The sequence below is a fragment of the Phalangium opilio genome, unplaced genomic scaffold (assembly GCF_054372755.1).
Source record: "Phalangium opilio isolate 3A_F unplaced genomic scaffold, DU_Popi_V2 ptg000078l_1, whole genome shotgun sequence".
NCBI classification, from domain to species: domain Eukaryota; kingdom Metazoa; phylum Arthropoda; class Arachnida; order Opiliones; family Phalangiidae; genus Phalangium; species Phalangium opilio.
The window spans coordinates 5034881-5046504 of NW_028324186.1; the positions used below are offsets into that span (position 1 = coordinate 5034881).

The 11624-nt window shown below is 40.6% G+C and overlaps 2 protein-coding genes across 2 annotated transcripts; both read right to left on the bottom strand.

The window, feature by feature from the left end:
• Positions 1-699: 699 nt before the first annotated feature.
• Positions 700-3537, bottom strand: LOC149655937 (uncharacterized). Its single transcript, XM_089845073.1, has 5 exons — positions 2854-3537; positions 2128-2808; positions 1192-1340; positions 993-1071; positions 700-750 (listed from the first exon to the last, which is right to left on the bottom strand). The coding sequence occupies exons 1-5, from the start codon at positions 3535-3537 to the stop codon at positions 700-702; spliced, it is 1644 nt and encodes a 547-aa protein (XP_089701199.1).
• Positions 3538-3632: 95 nt separating this feature from the next.
• Positions 3633-7549, bottom strand: LOC149655938 (uncharacterized). Its single transcript, XM_089845074.1, has 3 exons — positions 7525-7549; positions 7385-7462; positions 3633-7333 (listed from the first exon to the last, which is right to left on the bottom strand). Exons 1-3 carry the CDS (start codon positions 7547-7549, stop codon positions 3633-3635), a joined length of 3804 nt encoding a protein of 1267 aa, XP_089701200.1.
• Positions 7550-11624: the final 4075 nt, after the last annotated feature.

The following is an 11624-nucleotide window of genomic DNA, read 5'->3' on the forward strand; positions in this document are numbered from 1 at the left end:
GCAAATGTTTGAAATTGGTAGTATATTAGCAAATGGATTAGTGGAAGGATAACTACTTGTGGTAACCACAGGCTGTTGTTCTAACACTGAAGTAGTACTGGTCATAGGCTTAGTGTTAACAGTCACATAAGAGCTTAGTACACTAACGTTGGCATGCGTATTAGTGGTAAGCCTCGGTTGTGAAGGCGCAACAGAAAAGGGGCTAACACCTGTCTGTATAGTACTAAACCTAATTGGCGTTACACTAGGATTAATATTAGAAAATGGATAACCAGTTTGACTTACTGTAACGGGCGGATTACTCATAGCTTGTGGTTGAGAAGTAGTAATGGGAACAATAGGATCAGAGGGGCGCAACTGGCTAAAACACGCGGCTAGATCACGATCACTTTGTGCAGGGCTTTGTTCTACCAAAGCGCGTCTCGCGGCGAGACAGTGAAGATCACGTGCTCTATTCCTATTCTCTCTCTGATTGGCTAACCTATTTGAGCGACAAGCTCCCGCAGCCAACACGGGGGAAGCGTCCGATTCGCTGTCCGTATCCGGGGCTGCATTGTTCCTACTACGCCACATTTTCTAACTAGTTCAAACTGGTTTATCGGAGGGGAAAAAGTCCTCACTACCCGATAAGCCTAAAAGTTTGAGACTACGGCTCTAAGCCTAGGCTATCCAATATATTAAATTTAAATTAAATCTAACCTAACACACGAAATATTCGTGGTCCTGGCAAGCTCGCCCATTATTTCTCCCCTGTAACCGATTCGCGTAAAAAGTTCAGGTTCGCAGGGTAAGAAATAATGAGACAATTAGGTGGCATAAATTTTATCTCTTTATTGACCAGGTTCTGTTTAGGTTAGTATTGTGGTACAAAAATAATCATTATTTTAGGGGTTAGTTAACGTTAGTAATATGATAATGAATATTTACAATGTAGAGTACTTAAATTGGGAAGCGCCAGTAGGGAATGTCCGTTACAAAAATTATACACTTACAGAGATATTAAGAGCCATGTGAACTGGTGTCTTGTGCTTATTGAAACGGTACCGAATAGAGTGAGAAGCCCGGAATTCACTAATTCGAACTTAAACCGTTAAATTAAAAAAATGTTCATGAAAACTCTGAACTTGAAAAGCTTTTTCTGGAAGCTTGTGATAAATTGTTTCCAAATCAGAAGAGGGAGGACAAACTGACCTTCCATAAAGAGTGGGAAAGGAATTCTCAAATATGAGGTTGCAGGCTTTTAAATAAGCATACGTTTCCATAGTTTCCTTGAAATCTTCTGGTATGTCGCCATTATCGGGATTCGCGTGTTCGTACAACTCTGCCATTACATAATCTTGCTATTTAAAGTTTTAGACGTTCCTAAGTATCTATCAAATATCAAAGAGCAAATTTAATTTTACCTGCATTATTTTAACAGGCTTGACATTTAGTTTTGTCCAAGAATCCCGGATGATGTAAGATTACAGCAATTTGGGTACATATCTGTGGAATAGTTCTGGGAGAGCTAGGGTTTTTATTTCTCACGGACTAATTACGAACCGACTGAAAAATCCGTAAATAGTGATCTTAAGTTTGTTTTGAAAGGATTTCACGAGAAATTAATATTAACAAGAACCTTTACTATTTAATAGCACAATTTATCGATGACAATTTACAGTTTAAAATCTTTCTCTTTTGGAGCGCCCGCGACAATTTCAACAATTTATTCTAAGTTTAAAAATTGACCTTTTGGGTCTGGGCTCTGGTTGAAAAAGTGATTTAATTTCGATTTACTATTCTAGTTGTAAGGTGTTTTTTTGAGTTTTTTAAGAAAAGAATTATAGATAAGGGGCCGCGGGTTACAGTTAGACGAAATGACGTATTCTAGTCTAAAAAACTACTGTTAAAGGTTTTTTCTTTCATACTATTCTTAAATGGTTGCAATAAAAAATACAGTATTTTACAGATTGTCGGATTGGTTTTTTATAAAATTTGATTAAAGTCTAAAAATATTCAACACTCCCCCAAAAATAATTAGAATGATTATTTTTCTAAGAATATTTTCATCTAAGTGATCTAATTAATTTCCATAGCGTATAGGAGGGATGTGGGTCGTCTTATTATGTTTCCGTTAGGAGTGCGTACTAAATAGGAGCGAATATTCTCGTCGCGACCTTTAATTGCTTCTGTTACAACGGCTAGCTTCCACATTTGTTTGGAAACCTTTTCTTCGTGGATAAGCACGACATCTCCAACCTGCATGTCTCTTAGCTTCCCTTTAGCTAGAACGTGATGCGCATTGCGTAACTCCATCAAATACTCTTCTTTCCAACGTTTCCATAAGCGTTGTTCTAACGCGACACGTGACTTTAAATTTCTGGACATTTGTTTTTGTGAAGTTGGAATGTCCGCTTCTTTTGGTCTTTGAGGTGGCAGGGAAGTAAGTCGTTGGCCAATCAAAAAATGCGAAGGCGTGAGAGGTGTTGGTTCCGTGGCTTCGTTGTAGACATATGTCATAGGACGAGAGTTGATAATGGATTCAGTTTCTACCAGGACGGTTTCCATTTCTTGATATGATAAGGTAGCGCGGCCTAGGACTTTCTTTAGGATGGTCTTTACCGACCGTACTAGCCTTTCCCAGAAGCCGCCCCACCAGGCGGCTCTATCCGCAATAAATTTCCAGGTGATGGATTTTGTTCCGAAGAAATTTTGGGTGGCTTCATCACTTATGCTCTTCCATATCTGCTTAAGGTCTTCACTCGCTCTGATGAAGGTTTTGGCGTTGTCGGAATAGATGTAATGAGGTACGCCTCTGCGAGCTATGAACTTTCAAAAGGCCATCATAAATACATAGGTGTTTTGGAACGGGACTAATTCAAGGTGAATGGCTCTAGTAGTCGCACAAGTGAATAAGCAAATGTACGCTTTAACGAGATCTTTGCCGATGTGAACATTTAGCGGTCCTGCGAAATCTATGCCAGTGGTTTGAAAGGGAGGCGTGGCATCGACTCTATCTAATGGCAAGGGTGCCATGGGTGCTTCTCCTGGCTTCGCTTGGTCTCTCCTACACACCATACAACTTTGTATGACGCCTTTGGCTATTTGATGTCCGGTTATGGTCCAATATTTTCCGCGAGATTGAGTGAGGGTGGCTTGATCGCCCGAATGGTAGCATTCCCAGTGGCTTCTTATCATGAGAAGTTTCGTTAGGTGCTGTTTTTTACTAAGGATGATCGGGTGCTTTTCGGTTTCTGTCAATCTTGAGTTATGCAATCGCCCACCTACGCACAGAAGTCCATTCTCGTTTAACGTGGGTTTTAGACTGGCGATTTTCGAGTCTTTCTTAATGATGCTTCCTGTAGTTAGGGCTTCAATTTCTGTCTGGTAGTCTAGCTTTTGAACGCTTGTTATCCAATCTATCTCCGCGTCCACTCTCTCCTTCGCAGTTACAGGTCCACAATCTATCTTTTGCTTTCTGCTGGCGTTTATGAATCGGTGGACGTAGGCCGTGATTCGTAAAACCTTATTGATGGAATAATACTTCTGGAGGTCCATTAGGTTGGATATACCTCTCCCGAATTCGTCTGGGCTACTTTGAATGGTTAGAACTGTTTTTCTGGTTTCCGCTTGCAGGTCCGTGTCCTTGACTTCTATTTTTTCTGAGGGCCATTCCGATTTGTTCTTCTTAAGCCAGTGAGGGCCCTGCCACAAAAGGTTTTTTTCAGGATGTCTTCGGCCTTGGCACCTCTACTGGGAATGTCAGCAGGGTTTTCGGTTCCTGGGCAGTGATACCAGTCCTTTGTTTTGGTTAATTCCTGGATCTCCTTGACTCGATTATGGACAAAAGGCTTCCAAGTTTTTGCCTTTAACTTTATCCAATAGAGGGCTACCATAGAGTCACTCCATAGATATACTTCCATTTCCGTTTGAAATACTGATTTTACGTTTCTAAGCAGACGAGCAGCGAGGAGGCAAGCCATTAGTTCCATACGGGGTGGGAAAAGATCTCCGATTGGTGCAACTCTAGTCTTGCTAGCTACGAATGAGACTTCTTGTTTTCCAGATTCGGTGACGCAACGTAAATAGATGATAACAGCATAGGCTTTCGTGCTGGCGTCACAGAAGGCATGAAGTTCTTGATGGACTATTTTTTCCGAGGTGTGGTAGCATCTCTTAAGTTTAATCTTGCGGATCAGGGGCATTTCTAGACTCCATTTTTCAAATTCGTCTTTGATTCCGGCTGGAAAAACTTCATCCCATTTGACCTTCTCTTTCCAAAGTTGCTGAAACAGCATTTTCGCTCTAATGACGTAAGGAGCAAGTATTCCGATCGGATCGTATATTTGAGATACGGCGCTTAACAAGTGCCTCTTGGTTAACTTGCCTTCTTGGAGTACTTTTAACAACTTAGCTAGGTCAAAGGAGAATTCATCTAAGTCAGAATTCCATAGAATCCCCAAGATCTTTTTGTTGTGGTCTTCTTCCAAAACAGAGGTTCCTATTTCCCTTTTCCATTTTTCTAGAAGCTCCGGAGAATTAGTCCTAAACTTCCTGAAAGTCATGTTAGCTTTGCTAAGTATGCTGGAAGCCGAGATGGATAGATTGTATGCCGATTCAACGTCTTTTCCTCCGCTACACAAATCGTCCACGTATAAATCGTCCCGTAGGGCCTCGACAACTTGCTGATCCTCTTCCGGTTGATTTTTAAGGTGTAGCTTGATTGTAACCGCGAGTAAGAATGGGCTCGACGTTACACCGAATGGTACGCGAGTCATTCTTAGTTCTTGGAATTGGTTTTCTACTATTCGACCATTATTTTCTGTTACCCACAAGAACCTGACCGAGTCTCTTTCTTCTTTGTTAAGAGACACCTGAAGGAAGGCTTTGGCAATATCCGCGGTTACAGCTATGCGATGGCTTCGGAATCTTAGTAGTAGCTGGAGAAGGTCCGGGTTTAAGTTGGGTCCGGCAGATAGGCAATCATTTAGGCTGGGCTGGTCTTTAGCGTGGGCGGAGCCATCCATTACTACTCTTAGACTGGTAGTTGAGCTTTCGTCTCTACGCACCCCTTGGTGGGGCAAATAATAGGTTCCTACTGGTCGGAGTTCTGGATTCTCCACTGGTTCAACTATTCCCAATTTTACTTGTTCTTCAATAATGGTTTTGTGCTCGTGGTATAGGATGGGATCTCTCTTGAATTTCTGTACTAGGCTTCTAGCTCTCTGCGTTGCTAATGGTAGGTTATTTGGCAAGTCTTCTTTAGGTAATTTCCAAGGGAATTTTACTTGGTATCTGCCGTCTTGAAAGGTGGTTTCAGTTTCGAATTTCTCCAAGACTTCTGTACCATTAGGATCTTCATCTGGCTTGTCATGAATCCCTAGAGATTCAAGATCCCAGAATTTGCACATGGTGTCTGATAATTTAGCTTCTGATACGCTTATGTGCATAGCCACTATTTGGGTATTGTTGACTGAAAGGGTGTGCATAGCCACTATTTGGGTATTGTTGACTGAAAGGGTGTGGGTTACGGGTCCTTGTATAACACATCCGATCTTGGTTTCAGTTGCTGCTAGTTTTCCGTCTATCATCTCGATTCTTCCTGAAGCCAAGTCGTAATACTGGTCGGCTCCTATCAATAGCTCAATACTGCTGGCTGTGGGCGTATCTTCTGTGGGTTCATCGGCTAAGATTAGGTTACGCGATCTGGCAAATTCTTGAACTTTGGTACAGTTTACGAGGGTTAGGGCGTTGCAAAGGAACGGTACTTCTATGGCGGTGATTTCAATCACTTCATTGGCTTCTCTCGCGTTTTTCAGGGCTACTCGTACGACTCTTCTTGTACACTTGCGGGGAGCGGCGTTCATAAATTCAGCTATCTCCAATGATTGCTGTCCGACTACTGGTAGATTTAGTTTTCTCGATATGTCTTCCTTTATGAATGTGGCTTGGCTTCCGTTATCTAATAGGCATCTAATCTTCTGTTGTCTTCCGCTTTCTTCTGGTGAACTAACTAGGGCCATGGCAGTTTGTAAGACAACCATGTTTCGACATCCTGCGACAGTGGTTACGCTGATTCTTTTGGGTACGGTTTCTGGGTTGGCTTCTGTAACTCTATTTTCTTTAGGGGGTTGAGATCTTTCCCTTTTATCGCTCTTGTGAAACTTATTGTCTTCGCAAATTACGCAATTATGGCGTCGACGGCAAATCTTGCAGCTTTGAAAGCGAGAACTGCATTGACGTGCGGTGTGACCGATTCGGGTGCATATAAAACATCGTCCTTGGCTTTTAATAATTTCTTTCTTATCTTCTAGGGTATAGTTCGCGCATTCGATGGTAGGGTGAGCGGAAACTTTGCAGAATATGCAGTAGATTCGCGGTCCTGGCGTAACGCTTACGTTTAATGCAGTGGCGCTGGGATAATTAGGCTTAGGTCGTTCGCGATACTCGTATTTTGGTGCAGATGTCTGGTATTTTTCCGACTTTGACACGCGTTTGTCACACTTGATATTTTTTAACCTAGCGCTAGTCTCTCTACCCTGAACTTCACCTTTTATGAACTTTATTAAATGCTCTACATCCCAGTCCTCAATGTCCTTTCTTTGCATGCTATATTTTAACCTAATATCATCAGGTAGACAACCTACTATAGCTGGGCACAGTGTGGGACCATTAGCCTTTAAATCTAAGCCTAAACCATTTAAACTTCTAAGATTGGTTTCACAAGAATCATAAAACATTCTTAAAGATACAGTGTCATGTGAATTTTCTACTGGATCTAGCGTTAATATTTCTTGCATTAAAGAGTGAACAACTAAACCTGACTGATCAAAATTTTCTTTCAATAATTCTACAGCTTCCTCGTAATTTTGATCTGACACAATAAATCCCTTTACAATACTAAGGGCTTCCCCTTCCAAATACGTTAAAAGATAAGAAAAAAAAGTGGACTTAGATAAGTTTCTGCCTTCTACGACCGATGAGTTGAACTGACTCCAGAAGCGTGGCCAATCCGTGATGTCTTCGGAGAACTTCTTTATGACGAGTTGTGGTAACCTTGATTCTTCTCTTACGGTCACTGCTGATGTTGAATGCGTACTTGTGTTGGCTGATGCGGTTGAAGAACCCGACGACATTTCTAGCTTTTTTATGCTCCGTTTAATGGCGTTCTTCTCCAGCGCGATGTCATTCTGGTATTCTTCGGCGTTGTTGGTCTCTGCTGCAAGAAGCGGGTCATCATCTACGGTTGTGGTCAATAGACTCTCAATTTTGCTATCCAATTCTTGTAAGGCTTTTCCTTGATTTCGAGTAAGGATAACTGGTCCTCGAAATCTTCGATGGTGGCGGTCTTGTCCTTATATAAGACCTTTAGTGTGGTGTGGATCTTTGTGGTATTCGATCTGACTTTGGTCCGAATTGACTTGAATTTCATAAGGTCTGCTGTTCTCTGGTCTTCTCTGGTAGCCATTGATGCGTGTTCTCACTAATAGTTCGTCCGTTTCTCACTTAAAGTTCCGATTAAAGTTAATTATCTCGCGTCTGTACGAATCCCGATGGTTTCCGGCACCATAAATTATGTGGAATAGTTCTGGGAGAGCTAGGGTTTTTATTTCTCTCGGACTAATTACGAACCGACTGAAAAATCCGTAAATAGTGATCTTAAGTTTGTTTTGAAAGGATTTCACGAGAAATTAATATTAACAAGAACCTTTACTATTTAATAGCACAATTTATCGATGACAATTTACAGTTTAAAATCTTTCTCTTTTGGAGCGTCCGCGACAATTTCAACAATTTATTCTAAGTTTAAAAATTGACCTTTTGGGTCTGGGGTCTGGGCTCTGGTTGAAAAAGTGATTTAATTTCGATTTACTATTCTAGTTGTAAGGTGTTTTTTTGAGTTTTTTAAGAAAAGAATTATAGATAAGGGGCCGCGGGTTACAGTTAGATGAAATGACGTATTCTAGTCTAAAAAACTACTGTTAAAGGTTTTTTCTTTCATACTATTCTTAAATGGTTGCAATAAAAAATACAGTATTTTACAGATTATCGGATTGGTTTTTAATAAAATTTGATTAAAGTCTAAAAATATTCAACAATATCGGGGATATTTTCATCTCTCCTCTTAACCTCCCTTTTCTTCATATTTACAATGGTATCCCAACCGAAATTAGTGTCATTCTTTTTAAAATACCTGTTTCCTCCTTCTTTTTATGCGAAAAGTGCATTTATCAAATTTTTGAGCTGTAACGAAGCAAAATGTTTCTGAAAAACCTCAAAAAACCATATTTTTCATCCTGAAAAACATTCATTACCTCGTTTGATGGGCACATGATCCAAAATATTTCATGATTATGGAGAAAAGGATTTTTAAACCATGGCTTTACTTCAAAATCAATTTCATCAGATGTTGGGTTAATTTTTACACCATATGCTCCAGAGTAATTTTGGGTTAATTTCATTAGACTGAGATTTGAACTAGCACCATCACATAAAACGGCAGAAACTTTAATACCAACTATGCTAAGTGCACTAAGTACATCGAATAAACAAGCCGATATAAAATGGCTGTTTGTTGAACCTGATGAGAAATAAGGGCAATAATGTCATAGTCCGTGGTTAAGTCTCGCCATAAAAATTGCAGCATAACCCGCCTTTTGGAGTGATTCCTCAGTACATAGCCAACCCAATTAGTTTGTGGTTCTTATTGTTCCACGCGACCTTAGGAGCGACATTAACCTCATCAAAAATCAGTATTCCATCTCCCATTGGCTTTTTTAGACTTTTCGCTATTTGGTCATTCACATAGTCATCCTATCATTTTTTGGCGCCTTAAACGGTCCATGTTCACCCCAGGTTCTTCCGAGATAGATTGGACGCTTCTCCAACTTGGGAGTTTTAGGATATCAAAGCGTTTAAGCGCTAAATAAGCAGCTTTACTTCTGCATGCAATCGCCTGAGCGATCCGATACGTAATGGCGCTCCAGCGTTCACTTTTACTTCCAGCAGCTGCATTAAATAATGCTGGAATGCAATGCAGATTTAGCATTTCTCTTACAATTACGATTTTAGTCTCCCTGGAAATCCCCTTTATCCTTTTCATGTTGCTCGCGACTATCATTCATCCAAACTTCTTTGAAAGTCTTTTGTATTTCCGAATCATTTTCCGTTTCAGAGGGTGATTCAGAAATAACATTGTCCACTTGTGCCTTGAAATCCTTGTTAATTATTTCAGTTATTTTGATCATCTGCTTATTCTTCTTATCATTGAAGAACAGCTCAAATCTCTGACATTTCTTCATTAATTTTTCATTAGTCCTAAAGAATCGAAATCTTCTGGCCCTTGCTTTTCTGTTGCGGACTCTCAAAGAAACTGGCGACAAATATTTCAGCTTATGAGTTCATGTTGGAGATCTTTTATTTTAGAATTAGGTGATAAAGTCCTTTGTATTTTTTATTTTTTTTAGCACTATTTTTTAGTTTTGCAATAACGGGACACTTGGCTACAATTAAAGCAAGAATAGTTGCCAGACTTCAATTCAGCAAAAGGGGCATTGCTGCTTCGTGGTTTAAACCAAACTAAACAATCCGAAGCAGAATAATGTTCAACTGGATACATAAAAATTTGCACTTTTTTTGGTGTAAATGCAATAGTGCTCAAACAGGAAAAAGCGTCTTCTCTTAGTCCAGGGCAAATCACAAAACAGTCGTCCCAAATCCCTTGAAAAATGTCTGTGGCTTCTCTTTCAGAAAAAACACCGTCTTGGAATAGTTCTTTCTTTGCAACAATGCCTTCAAAAACGAGGAAGACTGAAGCTACTCCTGTTTCGTCCACTAAAACCTTTATCGGTTCCGTTCCCAACTTCATTAAAAAGATTCCGTTTTTTGTGACTTCCAAATACATCTATGAACAAAAACTTTTAAACCGATTGTACTGACAAAAATGTAAATAGTTTTTATACCTTCGATGTCTGAAGATCTCTTTTTTCTAACGTAGACTTTCTGTACAATTAACGGCTATTTTTTCACTTACCTGTTCCAAAATTGTAATTTCAACATATTTACTTCAAAAAATGAGCCAAGGCTTAAATTTACTTGTGTTTCGTTCTCCAGTTTTAGCCTTTTTCTCGATTTGAAATTTTCCACATTTGGGCTCTGAACACATCCGTGGCTTCTTTTATTGTTCCTTTGCAATTTCAAAATAGTTTGGACCGATTTTGAACATGTATCTTTTAAATAAAAGTTAACTTGAGAAGAGAAGCCGGCTTTGCGCTGCACGAAGGACGCCATTTTTCTAGAGATCGGGTTACCGGAAGCTGTAATGCGACGCGTCTGAGTCTGGTCTTGGTGCTGTTTTGCTTCAGGATAATTGCCCCATAGCATACGCGTCGAAAGCCTTAACATTGAGCGAAGCCAATTATGCACAGATCGAGAAAGAATGCCTCGCCATCGTATTCGCAAGTGGCAGATTTGAACATTATATCGGCGGAAGTCAAGAAGTTCCTGTGGAAACAGACCACAAACCGCTCATACCTATATTTAAAGCTAAAGCTTTAAAGCTAGCTAGCTAATTGGACCAAGTCATCTTGCGACTTATTGCCACTTATCTAACGCCTTTACAATGCATAGAGGGGTGGTGGCTAGCCCCTATGCCACAGCTAACCGACAGCGCCCTATACTAACTATTTTCTAAGCCTCTCCGCCTTGCACCAAAACGGCTGCAGCGAATGCTGTTGCGGTTACAGTCCTACAACCTACGCGTGCAATATAAACCAGGACCAACACTGCATATCGCTGACATGCTTAGCCGAAGCTACTTACCAAACACAACCCCGTCCCTGCAATCAGGTACAGAAGTGTACCATTTAGAAGAAAGGAGGTTGTAAGAATCTCAGCGATTAAGCCGACCCGATATTTATCAGTTAGTTCGGCAACTTTAGAGTTCATACGCGAGGCCACAAAGGGAGATCAGACACAACAGAAGTTAAAGACCATAGTATTGAAGGGATGGTCACTTGCGCAAAAGGACTTACCGGCCGAATTGAAGGGGTTGTGGCACACAAGGGATGAATATACTACGCATCAAGATCTTGTATTTAAAGGCCAACGGGTTATGATTTTAGAACCAATGCGACAAGATATATTGGTACGACTACACTACAGTCATGTCGGAGCAGCGGCAACAATCCAGAAGGCCCGGGAGACAGTTTATTGGCCTGGAATCGAGAAAGATATTCAACGATATGTCGATGACTGCCAGGCATGTCAGGCATTCGTAAATAAACAGTATCGGGAGCCATTAAAACCATTTGAAGTACCAACGCTGCCATGGCAAATGGTTGCGCAAGATGTGTTCACCTTAAAGAATCAGAACTACCTTGTCACGGTTGATTACTATAGTGGATATTGGGAAGTGGACCAGCTCAGGACCATGACAGCTGCCACACTAATAAGCCACACGAAAGCACACTTTGCGAGACATGGAATACCCCAAGTATTGATAACAGACAATGGCAAAAATTTCGTCAGCAAGGAATATGCAGATTTCTCCACGGAATGGGGGTTCCTGCATGTCACGACATCGCCTTACCACAGTAGATCTAATGGTAAAGCGGAATCGACAGTGAAAATTGTAAAGAACCTGT